We start from the raw sequence: 22743 nt of genomic DNA on the forward strand, positions 1-22743 counted from the left end.
GTGGCGCGGCCACGGCGCGGAATGTGAACATGCTCGATCAGTTCTGACTGGACCCTAATTGCGTAATGCGGCAAATATCAAAGCCCAACCATCAAAGGGGCGTTGCTGCTAGTGAAGAAGCCGGCTTCTTTTCACGACCTCCTCCTTATATTGCAAGAAACCTCCGAGCCGACTGAAGATTGATTTGTGTGCGCTCCTACAGGAAACAGTAACATAACATTTTCCTACGAGAGAAATCCCTGGAAGATCGAAATGCTCCTGAAATTAAAAAGTAAGCTTATTAAACACAGCAGGTCAGTAAGAACAAGTCAGAAAGTTTTTTTTTTAAAAAAGTTTGAAAAAAGCAGCTCAGGTAAGTACTGAGATCTGCTGACTACTTTCGGAGTAGGTTTCAATGAAGATTTCTCGCCATAATCTTCCATAACCCTGAATCACATCTTCGATCACACATTTACTTACTATAAAGATATATGATAATACTTTCCATACCATGAAGAATTTTCTTGCCGATTGCTCTCTTTTTAGATGACAAGTTGTATTGTTTTCCTTATTTTCTATATGCCTATTTATATTTAAACTACTAAACAGACTGAATAGTACGATATTTATTAGTTTAAACTGGAGTATTTATGTTTGATAATTGACTCTGTGTAATGACTAAGCATTTTAAAATCGTATTACAAATATGTCGATAATATTTATGACAATTCAGCACTCAAAAATCACACAAAACATGACAAAAAGGAACAACAACTTACACCTGCACACCTTCAAAAATTTATTCAGGGACAGAAAAGTCGACGGCGTTGCTGTAGGTCGTTGTAGATTTCATATCGTTATGAAATACATACACTCACTCGTTCAAAACATTCATAACTTTGAGCCAATAGCACACAGGCCATTGGAGATATATTGTTGCACTCGATGAGGCATTACAATAAGTCGTTACTGACTGAATGTTTACATACTGAAAAAGTGAAGCTTCAGTTCCTGAAGAATGGGAAACAATCCAGTGACTGACAAGATGCAGTTTGAACTGCAAAATCAGATTTCTTTTGTCAATTTCTTAAATATGAGTATTAAATAGTGTACAATGAACTTGATGGAGGAGTATCATTTCAAATACAGTTTTCTTGTTCTTTTGTAACTGTTTACTCGATTCTAGGGTCTTTAACAATAAAATTCTGACACAAATGTTTCCACTACTCGACACTAGCATCTCGTGCACTTCGTGTCTCGGTCCTCAGACCCGAGTATACAACAGCCTGGTCATGTCTGTAAACAGTAAGCGAGATTCTGCTGGTAAAATCAGACCCGTTAAACGAATATACACAATTATTATGTTCAATCAAAACATGTTGCTGGGCAAAGTTTGCAGGATAGAACTTTACCAAAAGTGTTGAATAGAAAGAGAGTATAGTATACATAATGAGTATAGATAACGAGAGGTTTCACTCGTCACCGAGACGACATAGCTTAGTTATCTTTCAAGACAGGTTGCACAGAAATCACTACAATTATTATGTTAAATTGAGAGATGTTGCTTTGCAGAGTTTTCAACACTGCACAATTTTCAGTCTGTATATTTGCAAAGACCAGCAAAAATTAAGACAACATCATAATACTTTCTCATCTACATTATACTGACACAAACATATTTCTGACTAAAACTTATAATCAGTCAATCACATGAGTATTTCTGTCTACGACATAAGAAATTAATAAGAAATTTTAAAATATGACTACATAACTTTTAGGTTTTTCATTTTAAAAACAATTTAAAATTACTTATGCAATATTTAAAAATTGTGATGCCTTGCATCACCGTCTGTTCTACTTTTTCAAGGAAACAGTTGTCATGAAAAAGCTATTATCATTAAATTATACTTTCTGGAGACTTTTCAACATACATAACCATCTTTTAAAAAGCTTGACCTTTAGGTACCTGTTTGCTATAGATATTTTCTGTAAATTAACTCTTCAGCAAAGTGTTTATAATAATCAAGCTATTTTCCAGTAACTAATTTAAATAATAAATAAAAGCTGATCATGTCCATAGGACAAACATATGTAGATAAGGAAATAATTTTTTTAATTTGAACAAACAAATAGATTGAACCATGTATGTCAGATATGTAAACAAACTGTACATGTGATCAAGAGTTATGTATTTTTTATGAGCATGTTTATCTTAGATTTATACTTTTGGCTTCTATACACATGGTCATTGAGAGGAATTATAGAGATTAAAATTAATACAAATATACTTGAGTGGATTTATTCTGATTGCTTGACATTGCAAAATGTATTCTCATCAGAATAATATTAAAACTATTCTATGTGCATTCAAACCCTTTCAAACGCACCCTCTCTGTAAACCTCGTGAATTAAGGGGATATAAACCTACTCAAAATTAAAAATCTTTTCAGACGACAACTTTCCAGAGAACCAGTCAAAAGATAAAGGTTGCCAGCGATGACTTTCTTAGTAATTGTTGATAATGATAACTGTCGCGAAGCATCACAACTCCTAAGAACTTCACTGCCTCCTGACTTTTTCCCGCAAAGTAAACACAAGGAGGGAGTGAAACTCTCCCTGTCCCGACCCTCTGGTGAAGGTACCCAAACTAAACTCTTCCTTGCACATGTAAGTGCTTTGTGAGAAATGAACCTGAGACAATATACAACGCATTTCGTTGAGCACTTTCTGGAGAAAGTAAGAGAAAAGTTGATTTGCCATTACTGACTGACGGGTCGAAGCCAGACTGATTTATACATGCCAGCTCACGGCGGCATCAGCCGGAGGCAGGGTCTGCGCCGGACAGAAACATGGCCGACCGGCAACTGGTCACTCGCTCAAATTGCAGGCTGAAAACAAATGAAATTGTCTGCTTCGATCTCCACCCCAGTACGTGCAGACACATGGAGCTCTTAATGAAAACCGAGAAAGGAACAGTCCGCTGAGGTGCTGGAACAGACCCCATAGACAAGTTGGTCAGTGCCGGCGGGTGTGGGGATAGTCATCTTGTGACGGAAGCCATAACACGACTACAATCATGTAATGTGTCTCAGAAAGTGTATCTGTAATTAGTATTGCTTATCTACCTATCATCGCACTCGAGAATTGCATGATAATAGATCATGACAAGTCTTTTGTAAGTGGTATTTGGTATAGGAGTAGCAGCAGAGGTTTAAGAAATGTTGGAGATAGTGTGTGTGTGTGAGAGAGAGGATCACCGTCTTACATATGAAGTTGGAAGCAAAGTGTGAAGTACAAGGCGTATCCTACTGTGGAGACACAGAGGAAACACAATAACCACATCAATATTATCAGGATATTGTACATGTTCCAGCATGCCACACTCTTCTAACACTCTCTCAGGTTTTCACTGATATTTCTACAAATTCTGAGTGAGTCAGAAAGACGATTATCTGAGCCACCTCACAACACGACAACATCAACACACAGTCTTTGTCTGGAACAATGCTCACTGAATCAGTAACACATGGAGGATAAGTGCTTTACACTAATACACCGTGATATACAAGTAAAAATGCAGTCTGTGTACAACTTTGACAATGAGAACACAGTGTTTGCATGTCACAAGCTGTTCAACGGTCAGTCCATGACGAGGTGTGGTTTCAGCAATGGGAACACCTTGTTTACCACTTTCCAGACATCAAAAGCTGTAAACAGTAAAATATTCCCTCAGGTCATGATGACTGATGTTATTCAATAGTTTACCACAGATTAAAAATTGATTTGATGAAAAATAAATATTCAAATTTGTAACTCTATTCAAACGTTTGCACTGAAGTCGAGAATAAAGATTTTCACACGCCACCCCAGTCGTTAGGTTTTAAAATATGTTTCCAGTAGATTATCAAGTGTCACAAATAAATACTAATTGATTTCATCATAATGTGCTGGTCGTCGTAAGTATTAGCACATCATCCTTCACCACCTGTGATGTCTGCAGCACAATAATAAATACATGGAGACTGGCCAGTTGCCCAAAGATTCTGGGTTCCTCCATGGGTGGCAGGGAAGTGAGTGGATGAAGTGCTGGAGGTCATCCATGGAGAAGTGTGTCCACGTGTGACAGTATCTTAGACACAGTCACTGTGTTTCAGTGTTGATCTTACTTTGGACTTCGTGGCAGCGTCCAATCATGGCTTTGAAGCTGAAGATGTCTCTGAAGATCCATCTATGGCAGGACAGGGATTACTATTGTCATGAATGAATACATCCGTTGTCAGGACTTGTAATGGAGAAAATGAATAATTCAGAAAGAAACGGTCTTCGTCGCCTGAGACGTTTCAATCGAATGTCAATATCGATTGCTGAAGTCAGGAGAACATGGGGCTACATTTTGTTTCCTAAATTCCAAATTGCAATCAGCTGACTTCATCAAGGCTGAGAAAGGTCTTGATACGGATGTCAGAGGGATTTCACAATCAAATTCCCACACGAATGCGAAACGCATGAATTGTCATAGCGTTTGTTGTCGAGGTTATCTCTCGAGGCCGACCTAGTATCACACTTCCAAAAAACAATGTTGACGAGGGAGTAAACTGAATATCTGTAATGCCATTTTTTTCTAGATGTTATCGTAGAGTTAGTACAGGTTTTACAGTTTGTACAAAACCAAACAATTCTCAAAGTATTTTATACTCAAATATATACAAGTATGTCTGTCCCGCACCTGCGTGCTACCCGAATTCAGTAACCACGTGACGTCTTGAAGGTAAGTCATAAATCCTTTTCTTAAAATGGAAAACACACTGGGTCACTGTATCCTCTAAGAGATTACATTTTTCACTTGCACCAGAGATATTTGTCTTCAATAACAGAGCAGCAGGAAGTTTTTTTTTTTTAGTTTTAATTCTCGAAACATCACGAATACAAATTAAAACCTGTCTTTTAATCCTCCTTGATTTCAAAGAAGATTGATAGGCACAAAGGAGACAAACGAAGACATTCCGTAGCCACCAGAGTAAGGGCAATGTAGACAAAAGGTAAACTGATTCTGAGGAAGAGTGCAAGTCACACCTGACACTATTGTAGCTCATCACATTAAATGTCATAAAGTGCAAATGTTTTCATTTTTAATAACCTGCTTGATCATCCAGATGCCGCTATTTTTATACTCCAGATATCACACATGTTTTTGAACAGAGTTCACAAATTTAGAGACAAATGTATCATGTGTGCCTTGCCATGAGAGTCGCCCTTGCTTCCAGAAAATGGTTTTTGTTTCAATGATGTCGGTAAGGCACCGTCGGACTGCTGTATCCTTCAGCCGGCGAAATGGATAAAATCCACTTAGTCAGATCCTAATGAGAGGGTCAAACCATCAAGTGCATCATGAGTATATCCTCCACAAAGCCACCAGCAAAGGGCCTGTCTGTACAAGCCACATCAGGCAGGCGACAGTTGCAGCTGACGTGCTGTAGTCATCTGGAACACTGCCCGTACCTGTGGAAATACAATAGGCTTGATCACAAATGATTGTAACACACATGCACACAGACTTCATCACAAATGATTGTGTCACTCACACACACAGAGGCTTCATCTCTCCACTCTCTCTCTCTCTCACACAGGCGTCTCACAAAAAGAGAGAAAAAAGAAGTCTAAGACGGACAGCGCTTGATTACTTTGACAATCATTTTGTCCATTGGTCATTACCACCATGCTGAGTGACAGTTTATAAATTGTTTAATTTAATTTTGAAAAAAAACAACGATTGTAGAACACAGAAGGTAGGACATTTAATCTATTATCAGCAAATGATAAAGTTTACAAATCAGCAATGCCTCACCTCGTCGTTTGTTGTCTGAGTTGGCTGAAACAGAAAATATTATATAGAGTTCATTTTAATGAAAATCATCTGAAAAAAAAGGACAGCACATTTATTTTTAATTTAACTATAAGCTCTTAACCATAAACGTAAATAATTTTCCCGCTGCCATAATACAAGCCTCGATCCACCAGACACACTCAACTGATGTTCATTTTCTTCTTTAGCAGAAATCTTATTGTTATATTTGCTTACGCGTTTATTCCTAATATCTACAGAACTGCATATTTGGAGCTATGCAATATCAGCATCTTTGCATTCAAGCTACTCACGCCCTCTTTGTATGTTCCCAGACTGTACTTGCTAACTCCCTTTCCCAAGTGATACATCATCAGCAGACATTATTATTATTATTGTTGTTGTTGTTATTGTTATTATTATTACCAGAAACCGTTGAAAGGAACCTGTAAATGTCATTACTGAGTAAGTTAAAAACCTTATTAAACAATTTTCTAAATGAGTTTGTGGTGTCGTTTGGTGCAGAGCGACGTCCAGCAGGTGCAAGGTCTCAGAAAGCACGTTTACTGGGTCATCAGTCCAAGTGGGTGAGGAGACTGGAGCAGGCCCACACCCCGGGTGGCTTACCTCTCAGCACGGTGATCTTCATGTTGACGATGTTGTTGCGCGAGCTGCGACACACGTACTCGCCTGCGTCCCGCAAGGTGGCGCGACTGATGAGCAGCTCGCTGACGAAGGCGCGATCGCGAATGGACTGGTTCTTGACAATCTGCATCCTCTGGTGCTTGTAGGGATCGATCTAGCAACACCAGATGGAAAACAACTGACAAATAGGTCACAAACTGTTATTTCTCAACCGCAGTTAGCGAAAAATATACTTTATTTGACAAAAGGAGCAGGAAAGACAGTTTATTTCTGTTGATAATCTAAAGGGACCAGCCCAACTCGTTTGAAAGTACAAATGTGGGATCGGAGACTATAACTACTTGTCTGAAATACAGTTTATCTTTCGAAGGAATCCCATAACAGCATCAAGGACACTTATCAGGCCATGGTTAAGTCGATTTGTAACATTGACATTCACCAGATCACCGTCTTTGAACCAGTCGATGTCTTCAGGGATGCGGGTCCCACCAGTGACATTACACACCAAGTGGATCGCCTCTCCTAAGTCCACGTAGCGCTTGCCCGTTAAGGAGAATAACTGCAATATAATACTTTCATAATCAATCAATCAATCAATAAATCAACCAACCAATCAATCAATGATTAGTTCAAATGTATACAGATCGTGTTGTTTTGTAATGTTAGACACGAAGTTCCCTGGGGGGCAGTGCCCAATTATTTCTACTATTCCCCATGTGTATTCGTTCACAGTTGCTAGCATCACTGCTCGCGCTCGTCTGACCAGTCTACACAAGTCTATTTCCTACAATTCAGTTTTTCTCCTTAAAAATGCTCTTTAGTCAGATTCTGATTCTGATTATTTTTTTACCCGCATTTGTGATTGCATTATGTTTGTATTTGTGTGTATATTTATCCATATTTGAATTTTTCTTTCCTCCTCCTTCTCTCTCCTTTCTATGTGTGTGTGTGTGCGGGTGAGCGAGAGGGAAGAAGGAAACAGGGCAAACATTGAATCGGAAATGTTTTAATAGGAAAGGGAACCCCTTATCGAGGTTATTCTCCAAAAACCTATTGTTTTGTTATATTATAAAGAATACATAAGAGAGACTAAAAACGCTTCACACACACAGACACACACCGATCTTCCTCTCTGCTCAGTCCCTACACTTTTAACTTAAAAATAATATCCCTGCCGAAACTGTCATGACATAATATTTTGTTAACACTACTCTAAGCATAAACACGCACAAATAAGCAGACCACGCACGCACACACGCATATTTACATATACACAAGTACGCTGTCTGATGATCTTCCATTTATTCTTTGATATCGTTAAAAAATTCACAATTTACTTCATGCCTCCATACACAATTATGCCATTAAGCATTTATTAAAACAAGAATTGCATGATTCTAGGTCATAATTTACTTATTTGTTATTCAGCAAAGTAAAAATAAAGGTGAAGGGCCTTAGAAGTATCTCCAAACACTAATGTGAGGATATAAACTTCTGAGTGAAGAAAAGACGACTTTACAAGACACACCTACAAACATCACTAGGCACAGAAGGTCAAATCGTGACGTGTCGTTTGTATTCATGTGTTGCTATGGTCCCAGCCCTCCCGTTGACTAAGGTCTTCCCAGTTTAACGGGTCCGGCTACAATCCCTACATCTGTGTTGTTGATCGTTTTCTGTGTACCATGATGCTCGTGGGAGTGTATCTCGAGAAAGGAACAGACCTTCTGGAGTAGCATTTTGTTACCTAATCATTAGAAAATATTGCACACCACTATCCCTTTAAGCACAAAGAATACAAGATTTAATCTACACTTTCATTACGATATATCCTATGGTACCACTGACACACACACACAGACACCGCGCTGTCACGTGACTAAGTACATACTGCAGCCGTGGGGACTGGTCAGCCCGCAGCGCGTGACAGGGTTATTGAATAAGGGCAGCCCCTCTGTAGCCTGCACCACCAGCCCCGACCCTGCAAGCATGCGCAGCTCCCATCAGCACAGCATCCCCGACAGGCAGGACATCATGCCAGGGCACGCAACAGGGCATTGTTTGCAATAACGAGCAGGACAGGCACACAAGCGCAAGTTCACTTATACACACAAACGGTCGCACTGACATTCATCCCCCATAATGCATCACAAAAGTATTGTCTGCCATTGCAGATAAGAAACACCGTTCATCTGTTAGATGGAAGCAGCTAAGTTTTTAGGTCTTTTGAGAGAAGACAAAGGGACGAGAATGTCACATGGCAGCCACTGCTGACAACATTATATTGAACTGAATGTCTACATGCAAAACTTACTATTCTCATTAATTTGAATAGCCTATAATGTCATTAGATTTGTCTACTGCAATGTGATTATCTAGCATTACATCTCTTTTATTTCACTACTGGATGATACTACGAAACGATACCTAAACAAAAATGTTTTTTTTTCTATTTTGCTTTTGACGCCGCAGGGAAGCGAGAAGACTTCAGGACAAAGTTTTAATCTCCTATATTAAATCCTGTGTTTACTTTTCCCTTTCTTTAGAGACAGAGAACCAAGAAAACCAAGTTGCTATTAATGACTTGCAATAATGACATGAAGATGGTGGCAAGGCTGTTGACAACAAGACTCTACGTGCATGAGGTCTTGGAAGAATAATACTTGAAAGAAAGTTATAATCAGAAAGAAGAAAATGCTTGAGATATTAAAAAGAAAGCTTCAGCATGGAAGAAAGACTATACTTGTGAGGTCTTGCAAGAAAGCATCTCCCTCTCTTTCCACACACACATATTTATATTAAGGCCAGAAAAAAACAGTTTCAGCAATAAAACAATATCAAAAGCCACTTTTGAGTAAGGTGTTTCTGTTTGCAGCAAGATCAATGCCTGAAATATCACAAATTTGCTTCTCAGTGCCCCCGTACTTGTATAATAAGTACATTAAAATTGAATGCTTAATTAAGTGCATTTTTCTTTAGTGTTTTCTAATATAATAGCATTTGTCTGAATGTGAGAAGCTAAATATTAGCCTTCATTCTTGCTTTTATCATCCTTCAGTGTCAATGTCTTCCACTCTCCAGGTTTGAGTGGGAATATTAGTGTTTTATAGCGCGGTGTGGGAGCATTCCAGCGCCGTGTAATACATGTATTCTAGAGTGTAAATTGATATAGAAGTGTGTATTTTAGCAGGGTATAGAAGACATTTTTATTATAGAGTAGTATTATGTAAAGAAAGATCATGCAGAGATAAAGCATAAGCATTAATAAAAAAAAAGAAACTCAGTGAGAAATAAAAGAACCATTGAGTATAAAGACAGTATCCAAGACTAGCAAACCATGCTCAAACATTGGTATTCTAGCCACTCCCACATTCACCTCCAAAGCAATGCCAACAACTCAAAGCGCATACAGTGGGTAAAGTAATAGCAAAAATAACAGCTTCATACCTGCTTCCTCAATAGGAGGACCTGTTGCAAAAAATAATACATTTAATCTAAGACTGCACTAAATATTTTGACGAAAAATTGTCAAAAGATTCTGGAAACTACAGATTTTGCTTCAAAAAGGACTTTTAACGCGCTACCTACATCTTTTAATGTTTTCTTAATGCACAAAGACGACCTATTATGTACAAAAATGTTACACAGAAGAACGAAAAACATCTTTATTGTGAATACCACTTAAATTGCTGCGATAAGACATTTAAAGTAACGTTTAAAATTAATAGCAACAAATATTTTTAAAAAATGACAAATAGCAAATTGTTAATATATCATATGGCATTGTTATCATTGTAGAATGTAGATGAACTTACCTATGACATTCAGCTTCACGCGCTTGTTGTGTCCCAGACTAGAAGACACCTGACATTCATATATCCCAGCATGCTCGGGCCCCACTTTGTCAATGACCAGGTCCCAGATGGTCACGTCCTGCGCCTTCCTCGTGTGGTCCACAGCGATCTTCTCGTCGTCCACCCAAGTCATGGACCCGATGGTCAAGAAGTCATCATCGTCGATCCGTCGCCATGACACCTACAATGAAGCCAAATGATGCAAAAGTAACTTCTCGTGGGTTTTGTGGACAACGTGACCAATTTTGATGATGATGATTGATGGTGATGATGGTGATGATGGTGATGATGATGGTTTAAAGCAGAACACCAGGGTCTCTGAAATTCATATTACATGTACAAGGCCAGAAATGTGGAATAGAACTGATAGAGGAAATGTATAAAATACTACTACTCTCTTATCACACACACACCAAATGTACTTGCTCTGTTGTCGTTAATGTACTTTTATACTGGTACAAGAGAGCGGTAGCCGAATAAAGAAGTAAAGTTAAATATCTTAATAACGAATTGTAGTCATATATTATCATTACCTCCTCTTCCGCGATCCGATTGTCAATGAACTGGAGATGAGATTGGGTTTCACTACTCATGATTTCACACTACATCAATGTTCACTGCCCTTAGACACACTACATCAAAGTTCACTTCCTGTAGATACACTTCATCAAAGTTCACTTGTCTTAGACACACTACATCAAAGTTCACTTCCTGTAGACACACTTCATCAAAGTTCACTTCCCGTAGACACACTACATCAAAGTTCGTCGCATGCTTTAAAAAGTTCTCATCTCCAAGATTATTATTTATTCCCTTTAATGCTCCAACAAACGGACTTTAAAGAGGCGAAAGTCAAAGTTCCTGTTGACGACCGAGAGAAAGAGAGAGGTAGGAGAAAGTAAGGAAAAGAGCAAGAAAGAAGACCTCGGTAAAAATCCTGACATCTATCCCAGTGTTCTTGCTTGTTCACAAAAGCCTTGTAGCAGGATCAGCAGGTCGATAGGACCATGATGAAGTGACAGATGACTGTTCGATACCCCACGGCGTCGTGCCGTTATCCGTGAACAATCACGTGGACAGACTGACTGAAGCATCGCTTGATAACATAGTTTGTCGCGGTCCGTTAGCCGTCCCATCAAGCAACGGGCGACACAACAAGGTGAGAGTGAGCACGCGGTGCTCGGTGGTCCGTTACAGTGATGGGGAGAGACAGGTTACAACATCAACCGTTAGCGCCGCCATCAAGTGACGTCACACATGGCTTCAGGGCGGGAACAGAAGCCCTGCGGGACAGTAAACACTGGGGAGCCCATGAAATCACAGGCCAAAGATTTGATTTTTTAATCACCAACATGGAGAAGGGGTTCATATGTTGATATTATGTGGTGCGATGAAAGATGAGAGTCTGCTCGGTCAGTCTCCGTGATGTGATAGGAGTTCAAAGGAGTGGTCAAAGTTTCAAAGCAACAAGGAGACAAGGTTTACATGTTGTTTAATGAACACAACATGATTGTTGTTTATTATGTTCTATGCAATCGTGAGTGCATTATCCACACATCTAGACTATTAGTGAGACCGTTCAATATAGCACTAATGTAACAGTTAAATTGATAATATGTGCTAATAGGGCTATGAGCAGTGAGCAGATTCCAAACGTGGTGCTATGAACAGGAAGAAAACATCAGTGAGATCTGTGAACTGCAAGCAGACTGTTAATAAGGAGCTATGAGTTTGGACTCTTGAGAGTACACGCAGTTAGGACTATTTTTATGCCTGATGAGACTGGAACATTTTTTAACCTGTTTGGTTCCCAAATGTCTGATGTTACCTGACTATTATTTTTTTACCTGTTTGGTTCCCAGATGTCTGACTGCACACGGCAACACGGCGGTGTCCCCTTCTCGCACCGTGATGTTTTCAGCTCCAGCAAGAAACTTGGGAGGTGGAAGATCATCGGTAAGGGAAGCTGGTGTCACTGGAGAGAAAGTTATCAAATGTTACAAATGAGCTGGCATCAACTAAGGTAAAGTTTGTAACAGGTTACATCTTTTATCAAACATTAAAAGTAATCAAGCTTATGACAGAAAACGCAGAGAAAACAATGATAAGAATGAATGAAATATTGGTGCATGCTGAATGACCACAAAAGCGCGCCAATTTGATACATGTTACAAAGTCCTTATGACATGAAACATTCTTGTTTACACAAACTAGCACAACATCTGTAACACACACACAGAGTCCTCATGAGTGAATCATACTATGTTTTCAGCACTCTTATTTGCAACGCTTCCTCAAAACCTTAACTAACACTACAACAGACTTCTTTAATATAAAGATTACTAATAGTATTTTGAGAACACTTTATCGGTGTTCAAATAATTTTAAAACAAAAGTAAAAGTTTTTCCTAGCTTTTTTTTATGAATCTTCACGAAAAACGTGTCTAAACAGCAAACAGTATTTCAGTCAGGTACATGAGATAACCATTTACTTAAGCTCGTTTGTTTATCAACTTTCAAACACATCAAAAGGGGTTTTTCCATACCACAAAACCTAAATATCACACATTTACGTGTAGTACTGACCTTTATACTGTTCATGTTTTTTATAGTTGGTTTATTTGAAAGATTTAGGGAAAAACCTAAGATAAACAAACTGTTGTGACAGCAGCGCCATGAATCGTGGCACGTGGCGTGAAGAATGTCAGCGCCATAGAGCGCATCACCAGGCGCCATGATGAACATCTGTTGGCCTCATGAGCCCCTGTGCCCTTTGCTCACTGTGTTTACACGAAGTCCTTCATTGTTCATTGAAAGGTCTGAGCATTTGGCGTTCATTAGGTTGACGTTTGCTAGCGTCAAACTACAGTAAACTGTCCAGCCTGGGCTTTTGCAATGGGCTGGTCGTCAGGCCTCTGGCATCTGGAAGCATAAAGGGAACCCTAACCCCAGAGTCCCTTTGAAGGGCTGACCATTATTTTCAGAAAATAAGAACAGCTGAAACTTTGCTTTTTCGAACACACGTACTGCCTGAGATTTATTACAAACATGTACCCAAGAAATACTATGTTACCCGATAAGATAAAATCTCATGTGCCATTGTCTTCAAAGTTTACAGCCTGGGAAAAACAAAGTTTAGAAAATGTATTCTAAGCTTATATAAGAAAAGCAAAACTACAAACTCCCTCCTCAAAAATGTACACTTTAAATACTTTGAATATTTTCCTGAGGAGAATAGGCTGGAGGACCGATGCTGGAACATAAAGGAGTGAATGGCGCGAGGTGACAGCTCAGGACTGTCAACTATTGGAGACCCTCGCCGACAGATTATCAAAGATAAAAATGACCATCTTCTCACAGGAAACATTGCTGTTCTAAACCGATGGACATTTCGGAAATTATCTTTCGTCAAACATGCGATTCCCTCAAGGGATGATTTTTAATGAACATGTTTTATTCCGATGCAGTAATCATGTTAAGACAGATAATGTATTTAATTAAAATTTACTGCTTTTTAAATCATACATGTATTCAATCAGATTAAAATAAAACCATCTCCAATTACAACCGTTCATTCAAATACTGCAGCATAGATATAAAACTAAAAATTTGAATGCACTTGTGGAAATGAAAGAAGATATGATTGTAAAACACTGGATGCCAGAAATACAACCTGGCGCTTAGACAGAAATACTGACTAGCCATTTAAAAATATACTCAAACTAAGTCGGTTGGTAATTATGTGCCTTCTGCACTATAGTGCAATTGTTTTGTACATTTATGTGGTGAGCATGCTACGTAAATGTGAATATCTGGACTGATGTAATATTTTATTGTAAATAAATGCTAAAAATGCTCTCTGGCTCTTAGTGAATCTCAGCAAGAAGAACGTTAAGCGGTTGATATTTTCGTGGAATATATAATAATAATAATAATAATAATAATAATAATAATAATAATAATAATAATAATAATAATAATAATAATAATAATAATAATAATAATAATAATTGTATAGCGAACACGAGGCTCGTAAGGAGCGAGCTCTTAGCGCTTAAAACAAGAACGAGACATGGACAGCACACTATGGAACAGAAGGATGAACAACAGTACAGATAACTAATAAAAGACAAATATAAAAAACCTCAAAGAGATATCAGGTAACAAGAATTAAAAGTTTCGTGATTCAGTAGATGAAGACGAGCAGGAAAGTAGCAATAAGTGGAAAAGGCCGGAGAGGAGTTAAAAAAGAGTGACATTCTGTAGATTGCTGTTAGGAGACATACTCAAAGAGGAGGTGTGTGTTCAGTGCACATTTAAAATATTCAGTGGTGTATGGGTGGCGGATGTGGAAAGGGAAAGAGTTCCATTGTTTTGCTGCACAGTTCCTACAACTCCATGCTGTTCTGGTGACAGGAATAGTGAGAATACTGTCATCAGACGAAATGGAATGTAGAGGAAGAGAAGTTCAGAGAAATATACAGCGAGGTTGGGTTGCTGGGTATCTGACTGAGGGAGATTAACAAAGAGCAACAATAAAAGAGAGTGAAAAACTAGTCGAGAGGGAGAAAGAGAGGAACTTACTGGTGGAGAGCAAGTGGGCGATGCCAAGAAAGAGAGAGTGAGGTCAAGAAAGAGAGAGGACTAGGGAAGATCCTTTACTTAACGACGAACGACTTCAAGAACATTATTTTATTTTCGTCGAAAACACTGTGAATGCTTTGTGATGAAGCTATTTTTGTACGCACCATGTGCGATGAAATGTGATGCCTGATGAACAGCAGGTGACTTGCGATATGTGATAGTTCCTTATGTTCTCTTACATTCTGTGTTTTGTATGTGCACCATCAGTGTTCTTTATGGTGTTTGTATCCTGTGTCGCTGTAATACAAGGAATTTTCCAGGAGGTTGTAAAGTTCCAGCAGCATTACACCTTTCTGTGTTTTAAATGTTTATCTGAATGCTGGTTACAACAATATTACCATACTCAACATGAACTTGCCTACCCATGAACTACATTTTTAAAAACTAACAGCACAGCATCTCCATGGAGAAGAGCTGTCACTCAGTTGGATACTTTAACTCCAGGAGGAATCATTTTACGGAAATGAGGAAATTGCAGGAAAAGGTTTCAACTAAGACTGCAAAATAGAAACTTTCAATATATTTAGTATAACACAATTTTCGTATAATGTCCTCAAACCCTCGATGCTATAAGTAATAAAACTCACTATTCCAACTGCAATAAAAAGGCGACCAGTCCCATCCACACCATTACACCTATCATTAGCGGATTTTCCCATCATCAACCACTCTTTATTGAAGCAGTATAGAATCTCCAGACTTTGGCTTGCAGCCTGTCTTGACTGTGAGGCTGAGTTGATGATGGAATCAGTGCCAGACAAGTTTCAGCCCTCCCACCCGTACCGACACCCTTCTTTGTGATGTCACTGACAGGAACTCCGAGGTGGCCCACATGACAGACAAGTGGGCAAGACACAGCCCACCCTTGTTCTTGTGGCGAGTTTCTCTTGTTTATTATGTGTGGGCCCTTATTTATTTCACAGAATTGTTCTCTGTAGTAGCTTTGTAGGCGAAGGTTCCTACTCCACAAGACTGAGGGACAGAGAGACAGATGTCAAAGTCGGGGCTTGAGGTGTTAGCCATGGCTTCATGGAGAAACATTTTATCCGGGGTGGTAGAAATTTCAAAAGAAAGGGTAATGGGAGCATCAGAGACTGGACAAATGGGTTTCGATTTCGTAAGAATGGTCTCGGTGTCGGTGCTGCCTGATGTAAATCAAACTGAGGTAGGAGGACTACGAGCGGTGGTAACAGTATCTGTGGCCCTAGCATCCAGAGGAGAAGCAGTCGCTGGAGCAACGGCTGAACACCCAGACACATCAGGGCCAGGGGGCTCACCTGACTGTAGTGATTAACCTCATCTTTACTCCCATTTCTTTCACTCTAGTTGTCCTTGGAGACCTGTTCACTTATCGCAGGCCAGTCCTCTGGCAAATCAGCGAGCACGTGGTAAGGATTACACCAATTAGCGCCGGTGTCTCTTGTCGTGGTGGACCGCTGTCCCTTCACTGGCTTGGTCGTGTTAGCAGCTGTAAAGGGACAGTCGGCAATTAGAGGCAATCTTCGTTTAAACTCAATCTTTCGACTCTGCCATATCTTGTTGATGTTGCCGTCGATGTTGGTGCTTATGGTGTGATGTTCAGTAAGGGGATCGAGCCCGCCTCTCTTTTGTCTTGAAATGAATCGGGACCACCAACAATAAGTATGTTTCCCCTGTAATACACCTCTTTCTCTGTGACTCATTAGAATTTCTCGCCGTCTCTCTGTTAGGTCTGCTGCCACTCCCTTCACTCTCATCTTGCCTTTTCCCTTTTTCAGACTATTCATCTTGTCTCAATTTTTGAGAAAGTTCGACACTATAGGACTGGGACTTACATTATGCAAAATTCATAATAATTTCTTCGCATCACGTCTGCCTAACCTGTGAGGCCAATGGTGTCACCTTTGTGCCATCTTCTGCCACGTTTAAAGTTCTAGACATTCAAGAGATTGATAATAGACACACACACACACACTCAGAACAGCACACTCATCCTATTTGTGAAGATTTGCTTCTGAAATGTGGAAGACACAGATTTTCTTTCCGTTGATAGCTTTCTAGCTGATCAAAGGTTTCAAAATCATTCTTCATGCTATCAAGTCTCTGACGCATATCGTCAAAAGCAGATGAATGGATGTTTACAAATTTCATTAGAGTAAACGCCTCCGCGAACAGTTCCTCTGACCACCAACCTATACACCTCACCTCCGTGCTCTGAGTGACAAAATCATAAAAGTCTTTCCCAGAAGAATCAAGAATGAAATCCTCATCTCTTGCATGTCAAACATTTTTGAAGAGCTGTCCCAGCTCCGGGATCCATTTTGTATTCTGACAAGTTCAGGGTTTTACACAGTCTCCTGAACTCACTTGAAGTGGTTGGATTATCAGCTTCACCTCCCAGTTACCCCCACAACATCACACTACAGTATTGCGCACGGCAAGACAAGCACAGCCATGTAGACCAATTTTGTTTAATCTTTTATGAAACAAAAAGAATATGATGAAAATTAGTTGCATACCCTATATCACGAAATATCACACAACAGGCAATAACACAAAAAAAAAATGAAGTAACCTTTTCCCCTTCTTCCCTCAAAAATGACACATCGCCTCAAAACTCACTCCTAAAAACCTTGCTGTGCACGGTCCATGTTATCATTGGATGGACAGAGGAATAGTAATGATGATGATGATGATGATGATGATGATGATGATGATGATTGATAAAATTAAATCTTAACAGTTTGTGATCATGCAAGACAGACGTGAACATATTAAGCACACAGAAACAGATTAGCACCAAGATTGCAACAGAAATTCTTAAATGGTAGGCCAGTAGTAAAGACTGAAACATAACAGTTGCAATTAATGATTAGCATTATGTGTGCATATGTAAAGCTTATAACATGTAGATGGGACTTTTTGTTTTCCAGAAATTCTGAGAACCTCTTGCTGTGCCTGAATGTGTTTGCTACACAAGTCTGATTGATGTGGTTAAAAATTGACTAAGATTCCTGCAAGGTGGGTAATCCTGAGGAAATCTGAAGATGTGCTGAACCTCTTCCTGCAAAGCTCGGTCAAAACCCAGTATACACTGGCATCACTGAGACAAAGCTGCAGTGTTTAGCTTAACTACATATTATATCATGTCAATACTTCCGACACATTACCTATGTTCTTTCTTAGCAAGCTAAAAGCAGCCTCCTGTGTCAGGTCAACAGCCTGCTGATTGTTACTAGGAGATGAAGAAGCAGTGTGCTCCATGTGTTTGCAGGCAAAACAAAGACTTGAGAAATGAAAAATAAAACATGAAGTGAGTCTGCAGAACCCTCTCAAACTAAATGACTCCCTTCTTGGTCTGTCAGTTGAACATTTGAAGGAACTCTTCAAACAGGACAGGAAAGAGAAATGGAATCTTGAAGCACAACTGTCAACGTTTAAAAACCAGTTGCAAACTAATTATTTGGAGCTTGATCCAACAATGTTAGACAGACCAAAGCAAATTGACTGCTCCGAAATTAAAGACCCTCTACAGCAGCTTTGTTGACAAGAGCAGCATCAATCTTTCACCAAGTAAAACCCATGGCCATAGATGGCACCCAGTGGTGCTGAGGTTTGCCATATTGCTACACAACAAAGATAAGGCAGCTTTGCTCAGAAAGATCAGTATCATAAAGGTGCCTGGTTCATCAACTCCTGGTGAGTATGTACAAGCAGTAAAACCAGGTAAAGGGCTTCGGTCTGACATGATTAAAGAATTGAAGTCTGCAGCAGACAAACTTGGTGAAAATCCAGTGTTTGTTGTGTGAATTCATGATGAAATGTCAATAAAAGAAGACTTGGGTTTTGACGAGCGAATTGGGGGACTGGTGGGATTTGTCAACAAACACAAGTGGAATTTTGATAGTCTGAATCAGCAGACACTAGCAACACAGGCATTGGTGTTTTACATTTGGGGCATAAATTCAAATTTAAAACAGTGTCCTGGTTTTTTTCGAAACCAAATCAGTTACAGCTGGTGAATTGTTTTCCATTTTTTGGAATGCGGTTGGTGTGCTGGAAAGCTGTGGACTAAAGGTCATGGCCTTAACTAGTGACAAGGCCCTTGCCAATCAGAAGCTGTGCCAAATGTCTGATGATTCTGGAGAAGTCTGCTATAAAACAAGAAATGTTTTTGCACCAGAGAGTTCTATTTTCTTCATTTCAGCCAAACAGTAAGAAACAACCTTGCAGCAAGTGGAAGTGGAAACAATACAAGACTGCTATGGAACAATTGGAAACTATTTGTTCTGGCAAATATAGCTCGTATCTATCATGATGACAGTGAGAGAGGTTTATACAGAACAAAGCTGAGGAACTTAGCAAATATCGGAACAGATGTACTGATGAACATTAGACACAAAACTTCACGTAGTTTAAAGAACAAATATGAAAAGTGAGGTAGAGGATCAGTCACCCTTGAGCCAGTTAGGCGAAAGGACATCACTGTCCAAATAGCCCAAGATTGTAATAATTTTGTGTATACAAGAGGCATTTGGTTTCGTGTTCATACAAGCGTTCTATTTTCCTATTCCTCCAGTGAAATTTAAGGACTCTTTTTATGTATGGAAAAGGGAGCACGGAAGTTCATTATAGCTGTTCGCATGAAAACTTATTAGAGTTTATTATATATGGAGCCTAAATAACAAGTAGGTAAAGGTCTCATAACGAGTAGCCGAAGGGAAAGTGAACTGATACTGTTCACTGTGTCTAGAGTAGCACATGTGGAAGCTTGAGCCCAACCCTTTCTTCCCCCGTCGTTGACCTCCCCTGAAGAATCAGGTTCCCATTACTGCTGGATGGGAGGGTCAGGGGGTTGTCAAAGGCTGGGACTAGCTTCTGCTCCAAATCACCAGGATATCAAGTCTCTCCCTGGGGTCCTATAAAATTAAAATTGGCCAGAATTTCAAACAGAAAGCCGTTTATCGGGGTTTTTTCTTTAAAACCACATGAGTGCTATTATGTCTGCCTTTTACTCCCTTGTTTCTTACGTGAAATTAGATGGTATAATCGAAAACCTTCAAAGTATTGACTATGGCCTTCATCTTTCTCCTAAACTTTCCTTCATCGCGAGGTCATGCATTGCCTCTATTGACACATGGTTACAATAACTTGCATCAATAATAATAGTATAATTTGTATAATTTGTAGAGCGCAGTTGCTCGTAGAGGAGGCGAAGTTACCGCTCAACGCACTTCAAACGAACCGACAGTGAACTAACAAAAAACACAAGCTTCATCAAACGGATGACACTATATAAAACATGAACTATGTCAATGGGTGAAGATGAAAAACTAAAGCATGCAGCCATTTATGGTTTTGAAGGTTTCAAAAGTAGACACAGTTCTAAAAATAAAGGCCAGAGAATTCCAAACAGCGGGCCTGAGAAGGAAAGAAGTGTGCTGAATTGTCGTTGTAAGATCGGGTGGAATAAAGAGCATGTCAAATGGAATAACAGAACACCTTGACAAAACCTGGACTGTCCAGTTATAATGTCGTTCAAGTCAACCTCAAAGGATGTTAGCTGAATTTTCTTTCCTTCCAGCCCGATGCTTGAAGGTAATAGATAATCTACTGCTCAAAACAATGGAAATGGACCTTCATATTTTCTACATTTTTATTAATCGTGTTTGTACTTCTACACTCAGGCGGACCATTAAGTTGATTAAACCGATCCCTGCAGCCAGTCAATGCTCACTATCAAAATGATTGCTGACCTTTCCTAGCCCCTCCATTCTCTTACCTGCCACACTACCCCCGGTCTCAGATTTGTTGCTGTCATGACAGCTTTGAGATTTGGCTTTTTAACCGCTAAGAAAGAAAAAAAAGTGAGATTGATTGATTCTTTATTGCTTTAAGCAAAGTTGCAGCGAGGGACGAAGCATCTATCAAAGCAACTATACAATATCTTACAACTGCTGTAATACAGTATAGTAATAAACAACGTCTACTCAACTTCCATATACATATGTATCAAGAAACTCTACAAATAAATATACTTACACAAAGATCGAAGTTTCTGAGGAGATACATTTGTTGTTCACCCGACTGACAAAAGGATTGGCATGCAATTTCAGTTGGATGTAGAATGTAGTGCCTAAATTTAATTTTAAAAAAAGCTATCCAGATTACTTCACTATGAATAATACTTGTAAGTTGATCAGGTTTGTGGCTTCTTGAAGTTTTAGATCATCTCCTTTGTCTTTGAGATATTAATGTCAAGACAGTGCTTGTGTTACCATGGCACGATGGCAGGAGGAACAGCACCACGACCCAACATGAAGGAGTAAGAGCGACAGCAAGGTCCTTGTCATGAGATGTTGTACAGCTCTTGGCTCTGTGTGCTGGTCTGACAATGAATTACATTGACTGCAGTCTGACACAATGACATTTTCTGAAAAGATAACTTATCATCCTGTTTGGAATACACAATGAAAATGGAGGAAGGGGAGAATCACTTTACTTAGCTGACTTGTACAGAAGAATTGCAGAAGAAGAAACACTGCACAAGACAGGAACATACACTGATTAAAAGCAGTAAATGTAATAAGTCCACTGTGCCACACCAGTCCAGCTATCCGCTACTACGTCTTCATCCTCTCCGTCAACGTCGTTTAAAGAGGGAGACCACTGTACAGTGTTTAGAGAGAGTGCTGTTTGGCAAGAAGAGGGATGAATGCAAGAATCGCAGTGGAGGAGAAAAGCTGGGTCTCGGGTCCGGATAAGCGGGAAAAGGCATCTTTGGGATCGTACTTCGTGTGTCTCTGTCTGCCCTCTCTCTCCCTGCCTGCCTTTCTCCGAGTCTGTCTCTCTCTCTATATATATCAAACTGTATAGACACGTACTACTTGTAATTTTTTAACTCATATCCTCAATAGCATAAATCGCATTTTTGACTTGCATAAACTGTAGATAGATGAGAATGATCACGTATTTCAAGTCAGACTCAACGCGAATAACCGCAAAACAATATATTTCAGATATATGGCAGCTGACTAGGATAATTAAAATTGCTGGAATGACTGCAGTGCCACGACAAGGCGACCAAAATTAATTTCAAAATGATATTTGCTATCCCCAACAGTTATGATGTAAAATTCCAAGTTTTGATATTGAAATTAATTCAGGACATAAATACACCCTTATTTGCAGTTTGTAATGCTTACCATCCCTCAGAGGATTCTAATGCCACGCAATAAATGACTTATAATATTCAATAGACCAACGGAAACTAAAACATTGAGAGCTGAACCAGTTCTCCAGCCTCACTCTGCTAGAACTATTTCAGTCAGCCTGTCGAGAGAATCATTTCACTGTGGGGGACGATGCGAGGGGTGACTGACTCCGGATTCCCTTGCGACATGAATCACATCTCCTTACTGTCAATGCTGGATCGCTCGCTTATGTTTGATACACTCAGCATCCTCCTCCAGTGCCTTCGTGCTACTTCCACTATCTGAACTTTTTTGAGCTTGTTTCAGTCCTTCCTGGGTGATCACACCCAATCTGTAGTAGATGTAGTAACCACATTTTTGCGCTCCTTGTACTGGGTGTGCTTCAAGGGTATGTGAAAGCATGGATGTCAACAGATAGAAAATAATGACGAGAAAACTGCGTCATTCCAACAGCCTCTGAATATACACTGAAAGATGTGCAATAGTCTATCTTTACTTTCTCTGTGTTAACCGTTCCCCTCCCACTTCTCTCTCTCTCTCGCTCTCAATCAGACCATCCGGCATCTTGGTGTTGAAAGCAGCCACG

The 22743-nt window shown here is 39.6% G+C and overlaps 1 protein-coding gene across 1 annotated transcript in view; it reads right to left on the reverse strand.

Annotated features, from left to right (window-relative positions):
• Window positions 1-765: 765 nt before the first annotated feature.
• LOC112554423 overlaps window positions 766-22743 on the reverse strand; it is a 49137-nt gene continuing 27159 nt past the window's right edge. The window contains exons 3-11 of the mRNA XM_025222194.1: window positions 12168-12295; window positions 10282-10501; window positions 9914-9934; window positions 8358-8447; window positions 8239-8246; window positions 6906-7025; window positions 6449-6620; window positions 5825-5848; window positions 766-5478 (exon numbers count right to left, since the gene is read on the reverse strand). Of these exons, the coding sequence (XP_025077979.1) occupies window positions 5366-5478; window positions 5825-5848; window positions 6449-6620; window positions 6906-7025; window positions 8239-8246; window positions 8358-8447; window positions 9914-9934; window positions 10282-10501; window positions 12168-12295 (896 nt within the window). The 3' untranslated portion in view covers window positions 766-5365. The remainder of the gene's footprint in view (window positions 5479-5824; window positions 5849-6448; window positions 6621-6905; window positions 7026-8238; window positions 8247-8357; window positions 8448-9913; window positions 9935-10281; window positions 10502-12167; window positions 12296-22743) is intronic.

Source organism: Pomacea canaliculata, linkage group LG13 (assembly GCF_003073045.1).
Source record: "Pomacea canaliculata isolate SZHN2017 linkage group LG13, ASM307304v1, whole genome shotgun sequence".
Classification (NCBI taxonomy): domain Eukaryota; kingdom Metazoa; phylum Mollusca; class Gastropoda; order Architaenioglossa; family Ampullariidae; genus Pomacea; species Pomacea canaliculata.